Raw genomic sequence first — 21,926 nt, forward strand, 5'->3', positions numbered from 1 at the left:
GAGCAAAGATTTTTCATGTGATCCAGAATCCAAACACATAGTTTGGATTCTTATGGGGTAAATTCAAACTTTTAGGGGCAAAGGTGTGTGGGAAGTCAGCCCCCCAGAGAAGGAAATATTAAAAGGGCAGGAAAATATATTTTCTCAAAGGATCTTAAAGAGACAGAAAAGCATGCTCAGTTTTCTTAGTAGCCCCAGGTCTCCCTTCCCCAAGCAGAAACCAACTCTGTACAAATGCAGATGTAAACCATCAGGAGATTAAGAAGACAAAGACCTAAAATCTACATACCCCATCCAAACGCTAAGAGTCATTAGCCCCAGCCTCAGGGAAGCAGGATATGACCTTTGGACATAATAGGATTAACCCATCACCATCAGAATACCAGAAAGGCATACTCAGACTCAGGTCAAAGTTCATGCCACAGGAACAACTCCAAACAAAAGGCTCCAGAGGGTATAAAAACCCACTCCCTACATATATTCACTCTCTTTCTGCCAGAGCCATCTTTCTATCTGGCTCTCTTCTTCAATAAATTGCAACCTTCTTTCTAAAGCAGCCACCATGTTGTTTATCCCCGGCTTGGACTGAACCTGGATGAGGACTTTTCTTCCAACAGGTGGAAGGACAAAGAAGAACTATGCTACGCACCATTAAACTAATTTATGGGATGGGGAATCAAATATGTGTTGCAGTGTTAATTTATTTCCCACCCTCATGTTTCTCCTGTGGCTTTAGAAATACTGCCACCACAGCAAACATTTACAGGTCAAATTAGTAAATGTGTGCAATAATATGGATGGACCTTAAGCAAAGGTAGCAAGCTAAGAAGTCCAGCTTGCTATCTCTGAAATCTTCAATGAAACATCCATTCTCAGGATCACGTTTTGAAACTTAAGAAGACAGACACATAGAATAAGAGCTTGTTAACAGAAGTCCAGTGGGTTCCGCCGACAAAATAAAAACAGACCACTGCTCCATTCATCCTGACTTAAAAGGCAAAATAGATCCCTCTCCTTCAATTTGGGCTTTTTCAGTCCTAAACTTTGAAAGAAAAGAAATGAAATAGCACCATATCCCATACAAAGAATTGTGGCAAGAAGGTAAACTAGAATTCTAATTTTAACTAACTCAACAGAATTGCTCTGTAATACATGCCACATTGTATTAAAATTATTGGTCATTTTTATTGTTTCTTCCATACCCACAGCAGGCTACTACAGAGATTTCCATATCATTTCATAGGCTTTGCTGTCAGAGAAATATTCTTCCTTAATGCAATGGCTCTCTTTCCCTCCCTTTTTCAGGGATCAGGGCTTTTGTGTCTCATTCATCCACCTTTTGTATCCATGGGAGCCACACCAACAAGGTATATTAGCCTTTCAAGGAGATTTTCATGAATAGTAGCAAGAAAATTTCCTTTTCCTGGGCAAAACCCATTTTGTCATTTCTTGTGATATCTCTTTGAAATTTCCAAGCCAGAAAAGAAACCAGATAACCTTTTGATTTACTCCATTGGCACTTGCATTGAGATGTGCCAAACTTAAAGCACATAACCCTGGTGGACATGGGAAACATCTGCACATTTCACAGGTTAGGGAAAATGGAAGAAAGTACAGAATTCCTTTCTTTCTTTGTGCTGTGGTTGTTCTGACCCACTAAAAGTCAAAATATTTCCTCCCCCTCCCCGAAATAATGCTGCGTTCCTACATAGAGGTTGTTGTTTTAAAAAATAAAACAAATCAATACTTGCTGAACAAAGTTTGGCTTTATAATTTATAAGGTAGGTAAACATCCCCTTTTTTTATAATCAAGGATAGGTGCAGATGTTCATTTATCAAGCCTTTAACTTACCAAATACCAGACGGTGAACCCTAATTAATCACATTATATTTGTAGCCTTTGGATATAAACAGGGTGATAAAGTGATTGTCTGTAACCTCCAAAAATTGGGGGAGAGGAATACTGGAACAGACATTTCAGTTAAGACACACAGAGGAAGGGGGAAAAAACAATGCAGAAGAAGAAACTAAATTTAAAGCCTGTAAATTTCTTTTTTCTTTACACCATCTGTGCTATATAGCTCTTAGGTCTATTACATTGGTCATCCTGGGAACAAAAACTGAAAGCAGATTCCAGCAGTTTTTCCATTCACTATTCATTCAAAGGTTCATCAGCTCCATATGGATTCAGCCAACTGCTGTGTTAAATCAGAGGCCTTTCCCAGAATTGACATGGTAATGAAGTAATGGGTCTGCTCACATAAAAGACCTCCATAGGTATTCCACTCATTAATACACCATTCCCCCTCCCAATCCTCTGAAATAATTTCTAACCTTTGTGAATTGGGCTTTTGCCTCTGGATGAGGACTGTTCTTTGCACTGATTAATACAACTCCTGTGTAAGCCATACACTTTTTTCTAACACACCATGTGCAAATCAAATGCACACCGATAACCGCCCTATTTTCCAGTGATTGGCTTGTGGACGTATCTGTTGCCAGTTGGAGTATAGTAAATGCATATGCAAAAGCCATTCATTAGAAACAATAACCTGTTTCAATACACAAAAGCAGAAGGAGGCCCAATGAATGAGAGCAAAAATAATTTATTTCGTGATATTCGGTGAAGGTAAAGGTGGGATTTTGCTCAGAAATTCTTTTCAAATTTGAATCACCAATTCAGTATAGAACCAGCTCAATGCATTTGCTGAATGGCATGAAAAGAAGAATCTAGGCTGTAAGTTCACCATTACAGTATTTCAATGCATCCCCCACCCAAAAGTCCAGGCCAATTTTGCCACTGCTCTTTCTCCCTATCCAAACAAATTCCACCCAGTTAAGCAAGTACTTAATTCTACTTCATGATAAAATCAGCTTTGGTTCATGAAAGATATATAAATTGACAAACTACATTCTATCAATCAAAGGTTTTGTTGTATTATTTCCAATTCCACATGCACACCATGTTAATGAAGTTAAAAAGAACACTAAAAATGTGTTGACTGAAGTGGGATCCAGAGCCATGATCCCAGAGTCATTATTTGGACAAGATGTGGAGACTGATGGTTATTTGTTATTTGTTAATATCAGTTCTGTTTGAAAACCAGAGACAGGAGCAATTAAATTAAAAATCATTGTTAAAAGGTTCATATAGTGATCTTACAGTCAAAGAAGAAAGAAAGAAAGAAAGAAAGAAAGAAAGAAAGAAAGAAAGAAGGAAGGAAGGAAGGAAGGAAGGAAGGAAGGAAGGAAGGAAGGAAGGAAGGAAGGAAGGAAGGAAAGAAAGAAATATATCATCTATTTTATCTATTCATCTTAATTTAGTTGTCTAGCTCATCCTGTATGAAATATCAGAAAGAAAAATCCAACGGATTGCAAAACATCAAATAAAACCATAACAATCTACACATAATAAGTACTGTAACAAATATGCAAAGTCTGTAAATGTTATGCAAATGTATTAATTAGCATAGAAAATTTCTTTAGCACAATTTATGGAATTGTTGGCTCTGAGTTGCTGGCTGTGGCACATTCCTTTGTGTATTACAATAAATTATATTTCTTCAGAAGACTGAAAGTTTTCTATTGAATATCTTTTAATTGTGAAATGTATACTTGGTTTTTCAATGCCAAATTAACATTCCTAGAGCAAATTACTAAGGTATAAATATACAAATACTACAAAACATCTAAAACAACAAAATAACAGCGCAAGATATAACTTCAATCAATTAATCAATCAAGCCCCATGAAGGACCATGAAATATCCATTCAAGGAGGGAGGGCAAATGACAATCCCAGCTCTGTGACGTGACACAAATCGATTCCAAAATTCCAACAGCCACCACCTCACCCCCCATAGTCACATAATTGCATTTTGAATGCTCAGCAACCAGCTCACACTTATGGCCATTTGCAGTGACCTGCAGTCATGTGACTATGATTTGCAACGTTTTTAGAGGAAACCAGCATTTACTTCCAGTCTTCAGCAAAAATGCCCCATAGCAAGCAATGGGTTTGCTTAACGACCACAGTGTTTGCTTAATGACCAGGGATTCATTTAACAGCCATGTAGTTTACTTCGCAGCCATGTCTTTCACTTAACAACCATGGGGATTTGCTTCAAAACCATTGTAAAAATGGTCATAAAATCAAGTCAATTCCAACAAAATGCAATTCAGCAGTGAGAAAAGTAAGGTTTTACACTTAGGCAAGAAAAACCAAGTGCACAGGTATAGATTAGGTGATACCTGACTCAACAGCAGTAACAGTGAGAAGGAACTAGGAGTCCTAGTGAACAACCATTAAAGTACTGTATAAGTAACAATGTGTTACAGCTGCCAAGAAAGCCAATTCAGCCCTAGGCTGCAGTAACAAAAGGATAATATCAAGATCATGTGAAATGTTAATGCCACTTTATACTGCACTGGTGAGACCACAGTTGGAATACTGCATCCAGTTTTGGTTACCGCAATACAAAAAAAATGTTGAGACTCCAGAAAAAGTGCAGAAAAAAGCAATGAAGATGATTAGGAGACTGGAGTATAAAACATACAGTGAACCATTGCAGGAACTGGGTTTGTCTAGTCCAGGAGTGTCAAACTGCCGGCCTGCAGGCCAGACGCATCACACGGAAGTTGCACCCACCCCATTGCCGGCAATGGCAAAACAGACCCAATACGTCACGTGATGTCGAGTTTGACATGTCTGGTCTAGTCTAATGAAAACAAGAACCAGGGATGAGTTGGTAGCAGTCTTCCAATATCTGAAGGGCCACTGCAGACAGGAGGGGAGTCGAACTATCCTCCAAAGCACATGAGGATCAGATAAGAGATATCCAACCTAGAACTAAGGAGAAATTTCCTGACAGAACAATTAATCATTTGTGGGTGCTCCATTACTAGAGGTTTTTAAAAAGAGATTGCACAGCCATTTGTCCAGAATGGCACAGGGCCTCTTGCTTGAGCAGGGGATCAGATTAGAAGACCTCCAAGGTCCATTCCAACTCTGTTATACTATTATTACTGTTGTTATATGCTGACCCGTTTAATGACCGTAACAATCTATGACTAAAATACCAGGCTTCATTATGGTCATTAAGTAAGGTCTTCCTGTAGCTTGTTTAGTTTGTTGATCTTTGGCAGTATCAACAATTTATTTCATTTCATTCCAGTTCTGATTCTCTTATCAACCAGGTTCAGAACTTCAAAATGATTACTGATGTTGTCCTTGAAATGGTGGATATACAGTTTATGCCTAAAATCACGCTGTGGAGACTGGTGCTTTCTTTTTCAACTTTAACCTCACATGGAACTTATACAGGAGTATTCATGATCTGTTCCACCATCAACTCCTGGCTACCTTTTTGTTATTGTAATCGAGTTCTTCTATCTCCTTATACCAATAATATTTGGGAATTGAAGGCAAAAGGAAAAGGATATGGCAGAGGATGAGATAGTTAGATAATGTCATCGATGCAATGAACATGAATTTGGGCAAGCTCCGGGAGACAGTGGAGGACAGAGGGCCTGACTTTTTATGGTCCATGAGGTTGCGAAAAGTCAGATACAACTTAGTGACTGAACAACAATATGGTCAGTTTGATTTCTATGTACTCATCTGGTGACAGGCATTGGTTTAGTTACTGGAAGACTGTGTTAACAATGAAGAAATCGCTGGATGAGCAGAAACTGGTAAGTCAGTCTATTTAATTTTGGTTTCCATTCTTCCATAGGCAAGATATCTTACTTGCATGTTCTGTTGATTTCAAATAGGACTTGTGTCCATAAATGTTGTCAAATTCCTTTTCTTCTGCACCAGTGGTTGGAGCCCAAACTTGGATAAATGTTGTATTAACTTTTATACAACAGCCTAATAAAATCCAGTTGCAATAATAATCAGGCTGTTTGTTCCACTTTCTTATGTAGCCTACAGCCTAGTATTCTGTGGAGGTCTCCCATTCTGGAATGGGAAGAGGGAATAATTAAAGGTGCATGATAATTTCACATAAACATAAAGACCTACGTATCTGTGTCGGACATAATGAGGTTGCAAATAGGTACTACTGGTATTTGCATAATACTGCTACATTCATGTATTAACCGGTGAACTATTCAGTTTCCAAGTAATATCGATTGGTGCCTGAGACAAAAATGAAACTGGCACAACTTTCCAATCACAAAATATATTTTGCAAGAATATTTAAATATTTTCACTGATTTCCCAATATATCCACCTGCCCCAAAATATTAAGGATCCATAGTATAAATTCATTAAGTAACTAAATCCAACATACTGATTTTGTCTCTGTGTAGTCTTTAAAAACATTCCAACATTCTGGTATTTCCTAACTTGTCTGACAAAGCTCTATTCATGCTTATATAAAACAATAATTTTAATTTTTATAATGCAATTATTTTAATAGCTTATTCTGCATATATCATCAACATTTGCAACATGGCTATATCCAGTCAGCTGAAAAAAAATCACAAGAATATGCAAAGTTCAGCATATCATGAGGACTTAACTGAAAGTGGATTTGAAAACATTTGTCATCTATTTCATTTTTAGGATTTATTCTCAACTGAAAATCAGCCTTAGCATTAAGTAGATTCATCTGAAGCATTGTGTTTTTCACAATTAACTAATTAAAATATATTCTCTATCTTTCCTCATGCTGCAGTTTATTGACTTCTAAGATTTAACAGTGAAGAACCAACATCAAAATATCATGTGTTGCTGTAGTGTGGTATAATGTTATTGAAGCTTAACATTTAATAACTTATGTGTTATTATGAAGCGAAGGAACATTACTGTATTTTTTTTCTCATTTGTCTATTTCTAACTGTCATAATCCTTTCTATAGTCTGTTTTTTATTAGAATCCCATTGTCTAGTTTGAAAAACTAATGCAATTTAAAATAATTGACTGATTGCTTGAGATATATTTACTTGGATGACAATTGTAGTTAAGGTGTTTTAAGAAACTCAGTGGTTGCTATAGAGCAAAACTCTATAAATATATTGTCTCACTTTGATCTGTGGTCAAAAAGTGTTGTAGAATTTTGACACAATATACTTCCTCTCCAAGAAACCCAGAAGTGAACAATGTTAACCAGAAATGACAATAGGATGACACTGAAAGCACAAATCAATCTTTTAACCCCTTTTATTTACAAAAAATAATTACTTTGCGCTGAAGTATTCATTAAATTGCTGATAATGGCTGCATATTTAATTGTTGCAATGACTTCACATGAAGTTTAGAAGAAAATTTAAAATGTTGCAGGTGTCAGCATTCTACATACTGAATTGATTTCAGCTTCAGCTGACCTTGTCTGGAGAGTCCAAACACCAAATAAATAAATAATGAAAACTGCATTGTTCTATTTCTGTGAATATTTCACATCTCCAAGCCATTAATTATTTCAAATTTGTACTCTTAATTTTAATATTGTTTGAAAAATATTTTCCTACCAGCTTATTCCTGAACAGTGCAAATCCATTTGTCATGAAGAGGTCTGAAGAAATTATAATTATATGATTCATTGTGGGTTCCGATGCATAGTGCATTTGAAATTTACTACATAGTAAAAGCACCACAGATATTCCCTTAATACTAGTAACAGCAGTAGTCATTTTGCTTGAAAGCATCTGTTTTATGTTACTCGCCATTCCTGACCTGGTAAGTCAAAGGGAAAGTAAGGCAATACCAATACAGTGAACTTCCAAAGTCTCCATCCGTTAACTCAGACATAATCTAGAGTCTTATATTGTCCCTAAAACTTTAAATTGTTATGCTATACAACACAAATTGTATGATAGTATATCCGATTCTACACCTACAATCACCTATCCCCAACACTCAATAATAAAGGTCAACCCTCTCTCCACCTCAACAAAAGCACCTGGAAAATATTTTCAGGATATTCCTGCTAATCTGATTTCCTTACTCACCACCCCAAATCCCTTCAACACACATAAAATTGCATTCAAGAATCCTTATTCACTGGAGTCTTCAAAATTTAACGTAAGATAGTGTGTAAGTAGATAGGAAGGGGCCTTTTAAAAGAAACACATTATTCTTTTCAAGTCATGTATCCCCAAAAATGCACCATCTTAAAACTCAGTTTAGTTTGTTTGAAATATAGATATTGGATTTAGGGCATTTTACAGACCTAAATAAATACACAGAATGATGAAATTCCATTGCTTCCCTATGCATCCAGCATACATACATACAATACACATACACATACACATACATACAGTATTCCACTTTTCAACAATGAGAAATTTCAAAGATGCCAAGTTCATCCTTGAAATGAAATGACTAAATGATTGTTGATATGTGAGCAGTTATTATGCTAAATTTAAGATGGTCAAATTTTCTAATTAACATTAACAATGGGTTTCTGCACTCCATCACTTTTGAGGGACATTTGCAGCATTCTGCATCTCTTTTCTCATTGCAACCCTGAGAATGGCTACTTGTGATATGAACATAAACAAATCTCATAAGCAAATCTCCAGTCACATCTATGCGCATAGGGGTACCCATCAGGATCACAAAATTAACGTCTTTTGGTACTGCCGTGGTTCAAAAATATGATTCTGAAACTCAGTGCCTTTGATTTTGCATTATTTTATGGTAGATCCATACAAAATAAGTGTTGGCCCGCTTATGCTGAACCTAAACAGTTTAGTGCCAGTTTCTGGCATCACCATTCTATGAAAATGTGGATCTAAGATATAAGTTTTCTGGCTTCACATGATTTTACAATCAAGTCTACATGAAACCATCATCAAACCACAGAGTACAATTATCTGTATGCAGTGACCAATTACAATCATAGTTGCAACACTTTTTGATCCTGTTGTGATACAAAAAGTTGGCTTGATTATATGAATAACATGCTTTTGCATAGAAGGGAATAATGGAATCAATCGTAATAATGGAATCAATCATTTTCATACAATAGTGACACAAAAGGAGAAACGTGGTTCTTGCATAATGCGATTTTATATGAGATAATCATAAAACCACCATCAGATGGAATTATCCCTGTGGTTCTGCTTGCTTGTCATTTTGCTTGCCTAGAAGCTTCATGTTGTCCACTAAGTGTTTCTGTAAGAAAATGTAGATCTTCATATATGAAACCTAGTCAGTACAAACAAGGAAGTACTAGGTGAACTATGGGAGTGCTGAGGAAATATGTTCTGCTCACTCCAGTAAATCAGAGTCCACTCAATAGTGATAAGACAACAATTTTTAAAGGAAATCATCACTGCTGTCATTCATTTTAGGCTACTTGTAGCGACCTTTATATTGACAATAATTTTGGCTCACATAAAAAAATACTAGGTTCTAATGTATGTTGTGGATTTTTTCCGTCACAGGAATGCAAAACGTGACTATGATGGCTTATTGTTGCCAAATGGATGCAAAATATAATGTGATAGTTTCATGCAGATTCCATGTAATAAGGGTTCCCTTAGGATCCATGCATCAGATTCCTATTTTTGCATCAAAACAATATAAAAATAGATGAATCTGCAATTGTAACGTCTCACCAATGTACAGTACATATCATACATATCTAAAACTTACAGAGAGAATCCTTGGTTTTAAAGAAGGTAGTACTATAATTGTTTAGGCTCAGTGCACATAAACCGGTAAATCTGCTTCCTGATCCATGTGTCAGATTCAAGGATGTATGCCATGATGGTGCCCCAAACCTTCATATTCATGCTTGTGGTGGCTTATTGCATGCTTACAGAAATTATCTCTGATGCTGTGGTGTTTTGTTGTCAATGTCATGCAATACCAAAAGGATACTTTTGCACTACAGCAGAGGTAAAAAAGATGCTGGAGCTCGGTTAATAATGGCTCACTGCATGAAGATAGGGCTATAAAATGCTTTGGATCTGATTATTAAAGAAAAAGACTTCAACATAGACAGGAACAGCTGTTTTCAAGATGACACAGCTGATGCAGCTACTTTAATAAATTGATTGATGCTGCATCTGCACTCCCACATGCTTCAAAGCACCTTTCTGATTTCAAGTCTGATGCACTGCTCAACTGTAATGCATATGGATGTAATGCATACTTTAATGGTGTTTCTGTATTGATCCCATATAAAAACTGTGGACTGATAACAATCCATGATTTAGATTCTTGTTTCTGCTCATAATAGCTTTAAAAAAAAATTAGATTTATTATTGTGATTGCTATTTGCAGGACTGATATGATCTATTTTGTGATGGTTTCATGCAAATGTTATATAAAATCATGTAAAATTATAACAGCTAGAAACCAAAACACTGAGTTCTAGTCCAGCCTTAGGCATGAAAAATAGGCTGGGACAGTTTGGGCCAGTCACTCTATCGCAGCAAAACCAACTCATAGGGTTGCTGTTGTGGGGAAAACAGGAGAAAGGTGTATTAAATGTTTGTTGCCTTGAGTTATTTATAAAAATAATAAAGGTGGGATTAAAATATCTTTAAAATCATATTTTTGCAATGTGGCAATGTTAAAATGGTCAGATTCTGCTGTTTATTTATCAAATTTATTATTTGATGATAACTTCAAGTGTGAAGTCAAGAAAATCTATGATTGAGATCAATGATTTTGCTGTGCTGGGGCATTTGTGATAATTGTAATATTGAAATGGATTTGATAGTGCTTCCATGAGGTTCCCATGTAAAAATCAAGTAATCCTTTGACTTACATTAATATTCTTGCAGTATGAAAAATTGTGAAATCTGTGGTGCTTAGTTGTGCTCCATGCTGACAGAAACAGCCTATTATGTCCTGGTGATTTCAGATGAGTTTTATCATATGCAAATCATATGAAAACAACAGAATTCATGTTTTGATTTCATGGATCCAAATTTTCCTGCAGAAAGAACTGAAATGGACCTGGGACTGGAAATACATGGGAATCTGAATTTTGATTCAGACACTTGAATGGGGAAAGCTCTACGCTCATGGAAGGCACTAACATGGAAAGGCTATTTTAAGAAGCAACTTAAAATACATTTTGAATCTGTATTTTGACCTAATGACTAAGTGCAATTCTTCGCTAGACACATATTTGCTGCAGTGTATGGACTTCCATGTCTTACCATCTATATATGCATCAAAAGTGCATGTAATATTCAAAAGGAACCATATTTTGATCCTTTTTATACTACAAATCTCACAAAATTTATCAGAACTTTTATTGTTTGGTGATCTGTCAATTGATGGTAGCTTTGACCCAATCTGGTGTGAAAGTTGTGAAAATCTGTTAAGTCCCATGTTTACGTATGATGATGTAAACAATTTGTTGGATCCAAAATTTCCCTCTGTGTTAAAAAGTCAATTCCACAATTTTTTAAATTTCCATGCTTATATTTTAAGGCACATGTCTCACGCTTGTATTTTTCTACTATGGTAGCATACAAAACTACAAAAACTGGCCTTTTTTTTCCTATTATGATTTAGGACATAACTTGTATTCAATAGATCCTATTTAAAAATCACACTGCAGTAAAATATCACCAAAATGCTTAAACTGATGATTTTAATAGCTGTAGATATTACGGTAAACTAAATAACTAGGTAATAGATTCTGGTGTGTCTCATATCAACATCCTATTAAGAATATATTTTTAGCTTCAAAGTCAAACATTGACTTTTGTTTTAAAGAATTGGCAGTGTTTGACTAGCAAGAATATTTTACAATTCATCCCTTAAAAAAAAAACTCACTGGGAAATAGTTTGGCCATAGTACAGGTAGTCCTCAACTTACAACAGTTCATTTGGTGACCATTTGAAGTTAATACATTGAAAAAAATTGATTGACTGTTTCTCACTTATGACTATTGCAGCATCTCGAGTCATGTGATCAAAATTCAGATGATTGTCAGCTGACTCATATTTAGATTTCAGTGTCCCAGCATCATGTGATCACCTTTTGCGACCTTCCCGACAAGGAAAGTCAATGGGGAAGCCACTTAGCAACTGTGAATGAATCATTGCAGTGATTCATTTAACAATTTCGGCAAGAAAGGTCGTAAAATGGGGCAAAATTCACTTAACAAAATGTCTCACTTAGCAACATAAACGCTGGGCTCAATTGTGGTTGCAAGCCCAGGACCACCTGTAGTAATCGAAGGTTTTGACAGGAAGGTTGCTGCTACGGGCTCCCCCCTCCCCTTCCCCCCCCAGCGCTCTGTTTCTGCCTGTCAGACCTGCGTTTGTTCTTCGCCCGCGTCCCGTGCAGGGTCTCCGAGCGGCCTTCGCGCTCCGCGAGACGCTCTCCCGGCTGGCCGCCTAGCGGGAACTGGGCAGGGGTGGCCGCTTCCCGGGAAAGCCACGCCTGCGCTGCTGCCTCCCCGCCCCGTCCTGCAACTGGGAGCCACCGGCAATGTTTACGCACAGCAGCACGCGACAGGCGTGTGGCCGATGGTTTACAACAGCGGCGCCTGGCGTTCTGCAGAAACGGGCGCAGAGGAGGGCACGGAGGGGAATAAAACTGGGGCGGCGGGCTTGTATTTGGAAGTCAAGGTGCTGGGCAAAAGTCAAGCAGAAGCGCGGTAGCTTCGGGAGGCGGTTTCTCTGCGCGATCTGGCTTTCTCTCCTTTCCTTCCCCCCCATAGGTGCAATCAGCCCTAATATCCCGAGGTGAGGAGTGCACCGTGCAAAAAAAGAAAATAAAAGGAAATGCGTTTGAAGCATTGCTAATTTGAACTTCGGGGGTCACGCAGGCAAATTTGCAAGTGGCAAACCTATGTCCTCTTTATCAAAGGAGAAACTCCACTTTTTCAGGCTCTGCAGCAGAATCACCCCCCCCCCCAGCCTCCTGTTAAGAAAGCATGTTGACAGCGAAGTTTTCAAAGCCAGCTACCCCCGCTTTTCACTCCACGGCACCCTACCCGCTTTCTATTTTTTTCCCTCCCAAGAGAAAAGAGCGCACACAATATGGTTCTTGTTATGGGGCTGGACTTTTTTTTCTGTATGGGTTACATCGAAATATTAAGCTGTAAGTTTAGTTTTGGACAAACAATCTCTTGTTGCATGTCTGGGATAGGGAGGGGGGGGTTAATGAATTCCCACAGATGATGTTGCCCAAACAGTGATCGGCTTGTGACTTGATTTCCAGCATCATGATGTGGTGTGTGGAAAAGGGAGGGGGAAGGTCAGTACAGACAAGCGCTTTGAAGGGGAAAGGCTGCCTACAGCAGGATTGTTTCTACAAGCTAATTGTACGGAGTGCAGCTGCACAAAGCTGGATCAACAGTAATAGAAGGCGGCGCAGACTTTCTGACGCCAGCCCTGTAGAGCTCCCACCAACACTGGCAATTCCAGATTGTTTTGCAGACCTTATCTCTCCCTAGTTAATTTCTTTCGCTCGCTGGCTTGCTCTAATTTTGTGACCGGAACAAAAGTAACAGGAAAACCATTTGGGAAAACAAAACAAAAAAGTTTGAGATCAGTGCATTTCACAGATTTCTGTAACACTGTTTCCATATATTGTTTAACTCCCCCTCCCAAGCTTTCTATAACTTTTCGGGGGGAGAGGGAGTTGAAAAATCATTCAGTGTACTACAGAAACATTCCCACGGCATATTGCAAGCCGATTTGTTGGTGGCATCGATGCATATTATATTGCAATCTAGTTTACAAAGAAGCCCCATTGAATCTAATTCTGAATTGACCTACGTAGGATTTTCCTATTTATGACTTTAGATAGGATTAGAGGACAAATTTACGGCCATCAATAATTCCACGTTTGAATTCGTGCCTGGAGAAAACATTCTGCGAGACGTTCGATATATTGAATAAGCAAAATTGTTGTGACCTCTAGTAAATGAGGCAAAATATACAGGTAAACGTGGAAAAACTTTTGATATATTTTCAAACAAATGGTTGGTCGCTATCATTTTGTCCTTTCCTTATGTCTGTCGGTAAATCACGTGGGTCAGCAGGACTGCTCCCCAGATGAATGGGACTGCAATCTCCAACATTTATTTTTAAGTGTCTTCAATATCCATCTATCCAAACAGCACTCAGAATTGTTGATAAACTTAGTTCATAAGAAACATGAAAGGCCACTGATTACATAGAATTTATACGGGGCTATAGATCTATCTTTAGCACACACACCGCAAGAAATTTCAGGTAAATTTCCTCTCAGGCATTTGTGCAAGTATGGGTTGCATCGGGGACTGCAATCTAATTATCTATTATGTGTCATCTTGTCGTTTTTCGCCTCGACCACAGAGATACTATGAAATCCGTCAACTCAACTAAATCTTGAGTTGCAGAATCCGGACAGTCGAGAGATGGTAGGAAGGAGACACCGAATATAGTTTTGCTGCCACCTCGTGGTAGTCCGGTTGTTTGCACCCCAAATCTCCTACTGCAGCTTTTTCTCACAGATTCTTCGATGGGAACGACCTGCCAAAATTAAGAGGCGGCGGAATCCGTCGCTCCTTCACGTAGGTACGCTCTTAAAGCCAGTCACCGAAGACAGACCAGGAGAATCCTGAATTCGCTGGCCCGCGCACGCCCCGTTGCCAGAGCTGCCCGGCTCCAGTGCAGGTGCGGCCCGGGAGAAAGGCCCGCCACCGCCGCTGTTCCCGCAGCCAAGCCGAGCCCTGCAGCAGCCTCCCACAACCCAGGGCCGAGCCCCAGTCTCCATGGCAGCCGCCTGAGAGGCGCCGCCGGCCTGAACCGGGAGGGAAGCGAGGCAGCGGGGGGTGACGTCACGGCGCTGGCGCCGAGGAGTCGGGCCCGGCCTCTGGAAGGGAGGGAAGGAGGTGGGCGGGGGCGGCCTTGAATTGCAAAGGGAAGAGGCGCCTGTGCCCTCGCGCTGACTCCGGGAAGCTTCTTAGGCCGCGGTTCGCGCCAACCAGGTGCAGGAGCCGAGCGCGAGTGCGCGCGCGCTGGAGCGAGGACGGGCGGGGTTTTTTTCAGCGAGCGTGAGGCCGCCGCGGGGCCTGGGGACTCCGCTTTTTTCCTTTCTTACGCCGGGAAGCCTGCGCGTCCTTGGATGGAGCGAGCGGACGCATCCCTCAGGCGGGAGATAGGACCATACCTGAAAAAGTGTTGGTTCTTTCCATCCAGGTACGGCATCCCTGGACAACCTTCTTCCCGCCACCTTCCTGTAGTAACAAATGAGGCGTTCCTGTTAAAAGGGTTAGCCCAGGTATGCCCTGCCTGTATCTTTTATCGCCTCTCAAAAAGTTTACCGGATTTGGTTTCGGTTGTGGTCCTTAATGCGGCGTTAGGGAAGTCTTAACTTTCTTGCAACCCGAAAGGAAAGAATTGTAATCCACGTCAGTTTCCCAAGTCCGCAGTGCACACCCAGGAGGAAAAAGATGGCATTGCTTTGGGCAAGGTGTGTGAGAGGAAGACGTTGAGTAAGGTTCTTTTTCCTGCGTTTGTAACATGCTTCACCATGTTTGACTCAGCCAGTTTTCCGACTTTGTATGATCTGCTTAGATCTTACATTAACCATATGGATTGAGTTTTACATACACAACGTGCGAAAGTGAATGCCATGCCTACGTCTCTTTACGTTTGGGGCATTAAAATAAGGATTTCGACTTGTCCTTGAAAACTGAAGCCACAAAGAAAGACAGTCCCGCCCTATATTGCTCTATATAAACAAATTCTATAAGCAATTCTATCCACCTTATTAGGGTTAGTATAATTGTAACTGCAAAGCCTACGTTTCTAGTAGTAGAAATGGTAACAAACGTGTCAAAAGTATAAAATTGAAAATGTTCTTACTGCTTTAATTCTCTGTCCATTACAATTACTACAAAGTGATAATGTATTCTGAAAGATAGCATGGTATCTATGAATATGCCCAATTCTGATTTAAAATTCACTCACATGTCCTCTGGACGTAATTATCATTGCAATTTGATATTGTATTAGCACACAGGGTAGGCCAAATTATAAAAACATTGAAATTATAAGTCTGATCAGAGGGTACTAATTCAAAGTCTTAAAGATCTGGCACTTGGCCATTTTTAAATACATGTATAAATAGGCAAATGAACAAATGAAGTAAATACTTAAATGTATTAAAGTCTATGGGAATGATTTAGGTGTTTATAATCTTATTGTAAGTATTTAAGCAATATTGTCATAGTGGAACATTCTTTGGCAGTAAATGCTCAGCTGAGGTTCTGATCAAGCATCCAAAAATATTATACAGAAAAGGTCAGTGAACTTCTAAATAAACTCACCTAGGACCACATATGGATTTTAGCCATATGTTGTAGTTTCTTATGCTATATGCTCTATTATTTGGTTATTCGTTGTAATATCTGTAAGATTAACAATTCTAGTAATCTTGTACTTCATAAAATGCAACTAAACGGATGAATAAAACATTGTAAATACACAAAACTCCGTGTATCTTTTCAAATACTGGTTCTCTTCAACTTCCTCTCTCAATGAGATGAATTAGATTTTTCATCTAGTACAGCCATTTTAATATTACTGGGTGAGAATGAAAGTGATCTGCATTATCAGTTCCCCAGAGCTTTAAAGAGAGCAGTGTTTTGTGACACCTACTAAGAGTTTATTATATGTGAAATGTGGGTCTTGTTGCACATGGAGTATACTTTATCACAATATTCCAGACTTTATTTAACCAAGTAGGACCTTAGTTATGATTAACTTGTCCGTCCAATTAGTGCTAATATTAGGGTATGCTCTCAAGCCTACATTCAATCCATCTTCACTGAAACTGGGTCTGGCTAGTCTAGTGAAGAGAAAAACCCAGGAGAGACATGATAACAGTGTTCCAAGTGACAGAGAGGAGGGGATCAGCCTATTTTCCAAAGCACCTGAGGCCAGACAAGAAATAAGGGATGGAAACAGATCAAGGAGAGATTCAACCTAGAAATGAGAAATTTCCTGACAGAACAATTGACCAATAGAACAGACTGCTTTCAGATGTTGTTCGTGCTTCATCACTGGAGGCTTTCAATAAGAGACTGGACTGCCACCTGTCAGAAATTATGTAGGGTCTCCTGGGGGGGTTGGACTAGATGACCTACAAGGTCCCTTTCAACTGTTATTCTAAAAAAAAAAAAAGAATGACATACTAGTGCAAAAAAGAACAAGATGTGGGGAAGAAGAGGGTAGAGCAAAGTTCAGGTTTCAGGAACACAGAAGTCAAAATACCCCCCAATTAGTCCCAGTCACTTTAAATCCCCATGTGAGTGATTTCTTCTTTCATTTACAAGATTGAAGAGAAAGTGAATAGCTTCCATTTGGTTAGGTATGTTTTATTAAATAAACTTTAAATTGGCTGAGTTTGCCAACACATTCAACTTAATATTGTAGAAACCATAACATCTGGATTTGTACAACTATAATAGCCAAGCAAATTGACCCCCCCAACATATCCTCATTAGATGTGTATGTCTGTCACTAATGCCCATCTGTTAAAGAACAAAAGAGATTTTATTGGTGGCAGGTGGATGTAAGTCATAAACTACAATAAAAATATATATTTTAATGTACATTTCAATCATTTGGGAGGAAATGCTTCAATTGCTGTGACTGGCCAGATCTTGAATCCAGAGATGTCAAAGTGATGTGTACCTTTCTTTTGATGGAACAGAAGGCAAAAGTAAAGGAAGGATTACTAGCATAAACTGTTGCCAAATACACATGGTAGTTTTCTCAATAGGGTGAAATGCGATTTGTAGATATTGCAAATAAGCAATTTAATGTTAGAATTTAGGCGACTATTAATGGAGCTGTCATCTTGTAATTAAATGCCACGATTGCATTCTAGTGTTCTAGTTATTTGTTCTGTTTAGGGATTGTGTACCTTGAAAGAAACTTGCATTCTTGTTTGAAATGTTTCTGGCTGTGGTGATCGTAGCGATGTATGTATGCCTAATTGCTCTACACGCCTGAAAAAAACAAGGCGCTGATACAACCTTATATATACGTATAGTGTAGGTATTCAGTCCGCGCTCTCCAATTAATTGCACGGCTACTTTAGCATATTTGTGAAATTCAATGACTGCCTTGTCCTGGGAACGGACGGGTCTTTTATTCTGGAGCAGTTCCCACAGTTGTCACTCTGCCTGCCTGCGAAAGTGCTAGCCGGCATTGCAGAATCCGGAGTGCCCTACATTTCATACATGGCAGTGAACAAGATTGAAAGTATTGTAAGCAGCCACTGTTCTTTCCTGTCCTGACAATACTTGGTCTGTTGTCTCCTTTCCCTTTTGGCGCACAATAATGCATCGGAAGCCATGCCTGCAGATCGAATCTTAAAGCAAGATTATTTAAATTAATTCTTTACTCTGGCTATTGTTGGAAAGAATGTCAGCCAGTTGTGCAGAATGCTCCGACCTGGATTTCCCGCGTGGAATGGATTGAATATATTTGTAAATAAATGACCTCTTCGCTCCCTTCGTTCTTACAGTCCTTTCGAAATTGCCTCGGGTTGAATCAAGGCTCAGCAGATCTCTCTTCCCCCCCGCACCCCCACCCCCCGCTTCCCGGCGCCAGCGTACTGTATATTTACTAGCCACAGCTGTGCTTTGGGCACGCCTCCTTGGCCAAGGATTGGCTCCAAACGCGGAAGGTCCGGACCACCTCTTGGGTGATATTTGTACCAATGAGGAGCGCCTTGGTTCTTGACGGACGTGTATCGGTCCTCCAATAGCAGCGAATACAACCCGGATTTGTCAGCTGAGAGACGAGCGCTATAAAAGCAAGAGCAAGGGGGCTCCGACTGTAGAGTGGGAAGCTGCAGGGAGGAGGGGAAGAAGCGGGCAAGCAGGGCTGAAGGCTACACAATTCTTCTCCGTTCCGGAGTGTGCGGTGGGCTTAAAAGCAGGCAAAGCCGGCTGGCTCTTCCGTCTTCTGCAGCATGAAAGCCTTTAGTCCGGTGCGATCCGTCAGGAAAAACAGTCTTTCGGAACACAATCTGGGGATATCCCGGAGTAAAACCCCGGTGGATGACCCTATGAGTTTGCTCTACAACATGAACGACTGCTACTCGAAGCTGAAAGAGCTGGTGCCCAGCATTCCTCAGAACAAGAAAGTCAGCAAGATGGAAATCCTGCAACATGTTATTGACTACATCCTGGACCTGCAGATCGCTCTCGACACGCACCCCAGCATCGTCACCCTCCATCACCAGAGACCGGGACAGAACCCTTCCTCCAGAACTCCTCTGACCACCTTGAACACAGACATCAGCATCTTGTCACTACAGGTGAGCTTCTCCCCTGCCCGTCGTCGCCTCCTTGGCTCTTTCGCTTGTTGCTCCTTTAAACAGGATTAGATTAACGGCATTGCTCTAAATCGGTTTGCCGGGTTTGGTCGGGGGGTGCCTTTTTAAGGTCGTGATTGGCATTTTTTTTAAAAAAAAAAAAAAAAGGAAAAGTCAATTATAACCTACCGGGGCTCCTTGGCGGTGTTATGATGGCAGTAATCGCTATTCACGTTCGAAATAACCCGACTACTTTGCAAGTTTCCTTGAAATGCTTAGGGTTTTAACACCAACCCTTTCTCTCCTTTTCCCCCTTTACAGGCAGCTGAGTTTCCCTCAGAGTTAATGTCAAATGAGAGCAAAGCACTTTGTGGCTAAATGTACTTGGTAAGTGGTAAATTCCTGTTTTTTTTAAATATTTTATACCTATGTGGAAGGGAGAGGGCTGTTTTGTGGCAACTGGGGCATTTTGTTATCTTCTGAGAACTCAAGATAAATCCAGGCAAAGTTCTCTAATATTTTAATCGAAGAGGTTAGTGAAACTTGCGGTATGGCCCAGGATTACTCATGGGATCAATTGGATAGCTTCTAATTAAATTGTTGCTGTAACTGTTAACACCGCTGGTCTCTCGTCCCTCTTAAGTAGAGTTTAAGCAAGAAGAGCCACTCCACTTTCCGATCATGTCTCCTCTTGAATATGCTCATTTAGTTGGGTGTGTGTGAAAGAGCACGCATTTGCATGCACATGCTGCATCTGGACACCAGGGTTTGCCCAATCTTTGAGTGTTTGGCTAAATGCTCAAACTGTGGTTTCCTCTCTGGCGCCAGTCTGTCCGGATCTCTGCCCTGTTAGCATTCTTCTAAATATGCTTCTCTTCAATGTTTTGCAGGTGTTTGCTGAATTTTTGCACAAGAAGATACATTCCCCCCCCCCCCCCACAGCAACTCTGTTTCCCAGCTATATCTGGAGGGGGTGAAATCCATATTCAGTTAAACGAACCTTTTAAAGAAAAAAATTATGGATATCATCTTCCACTATTCTTCATCTTGGACTAATCTTAATTATTTATGAAGAGACTTTTAAAATGCCCTTTCCCTAGCTGGAAAGGCTTCATTTATATGCTATTCCCACAGTAGGGAGCAAAATGAAACTTTTTTTTAAAAGCCCTCTTTAAGGAATTGTCCCTTTTAAAGCAGACTTTGCCTTTTTTTCCTCCAAAAGGTGGAGCGTGAGTATTAGAAGATTGAGTGTTCAGTTTTCTGTGAAGTCGTGGTCAAAAATTAGCTTTTTTTTGACATGCATATAGGACTGAATGCTGTGTACATATTTATATATAAATATGGGAATGAAACTTTGAACTCTTTAATTAGAGTTTTCTTGTATAGTAGCAGAAATGTATATTTCTGCAAAAAAAGTTACAATGTACTTAATCATGCTGAACTTTTTATAAAAGTTTAGTTGTAAACCTTTTTATACAGAATTAAAATAAATTGTGTGTTCATTGAACAGCTTGTTTGCCTTCTTTGTAAATGCCAGCTGTTTTGTGGCAAGAGCAGCTGAATTGGCAACATACCAGTTACATTCTATGTAGATTGTCCTGGAAGTTCTTTATTTTCTCTTGAGAAATTGTGTTTGAAAGTTGCTTGTTTAAAAAAATTGTCCAAAGCATTTTGTGAAGAGAAGCTGTTTAAGTTGTTCATTACCTTGAGAAGTTTGAACTTTAGAAGCAAAAACTTAAGTTTTGCACAAATAATCCCTTTGCCTGTTTTCTCTTTACCCTCTGTTGATTGGCTACCTGAGCTTCTAAAAGCTACTACTCCACCTCTGATGAACTTGCTTTTGATTATGCAGAAATTAAGAAAGCAAGGGCTACTAATTTCCCCAACTGTTAACTTCTTGTAAAAAAAAAATTTAATGTAAAAAAAAGTTAATGTAAGCTAATGATGTATGAATACTGAAAAGTTTATGTGAATCTGTGCAATATTTCATGGAAAGGGTATTAGTTAATAAGTTGCAGCAGCTTCTCTAGGACTAATCTGCTGAGAAATGAAAGTTACTCTCATGTTATTGATTAAACTTTGGCTCCTCTAAGCATCAACCTCTCCTAAAAAGAATTAAATGTCATTTTCTAGTATTGTCTTAAGATTGCAGTGCCAACTGTAAGAGTAAGATGGACTTCAGCAGGATTTAAATTATAAGCATATGCAGAATTGCTGCTTTTCTGTCAGTTCTCATCACTATACAACTAACTTTACTCCTTTTTTTAAATCATGTCCTACTATAACCCTAATTTCCTAATTACTATACTATTTGTAGTAATCATGCTAAACTTGCCTTACTGTAAGATAATGGAGAGGTGCTCAGTCCCTTTGCAGCTCTCAGAATGAGGTTTTAATTTCCCACTTCAGCCAATCTGCAGGCATGCTCAGGAAAAGCAGTTGAAGCAGCCTGGCATGATCATGGAAAAAAAAAAAGTTAACAGTCTGCCAAGCAGTGTGAAACTGGGCACCTGGGTGTGCTCTGGAGACTCTTACGGGAAAAGGCAGAAGCTCCATCTGAGGCCTGAATAACATTTGCACCAAAATGAACAGGTGTGTGGGTGGTGCTGTGCAGTTTGGTGCAGCTGTCTTTTTTTTTTTTCCCCCTCAGTATCAGATCTATGCACAGATACTG

General features: G+C 39.4%; 1 protein-coding gene across 1 annotated transcript; it reads left to right on the forward strand.

The window, feature by feature from the left end:
* Positions 1 to 18,754: 18,754 nt before the first annotated feature.
* ID2 (inhibitor of DNA binding 2) lies at positions 18,755 to 21,351 on the forward strand. The gene is made up of 3 exons (XM_039331917.1): positions 18,755 to 19,255; positions 19,574 to 19,639; positions 20,143 to 21,351. Exons 1-2 carry the CDS (start codon positions 18,908 to 18,910, stop codon positions 19,628 to 19,630), a joined length of 405 nt encoding a protein of 134 aa, XP_039187851.1. The 5' UTR covers positions 18,755 to 18,907; the 3' UTR covers positions 19,631 to 19,639; positions 20,143 to 21,351.
* The last annotated feature ends 575 nt before the right edge of the window (positions 21,352 to 21,926 follow it).

The sequence above is a fragment of the Crotalus tigris genome, unplaced genomic scaffold, assembly GCF_016545835.1.
Source record: "Crotalus tigris isolate CLP2741 ecotype Arizona unplaced genomic scaffold, ASM1654583v1 scf7180000024439.5362192, whole genome shotgun sequence".
Lineage (NCBI taxonomy): Eukaryota > Metazoa > Chordata > Lepidosauria > Squamata > Viperidae > Crotalus > Crotalus tigris.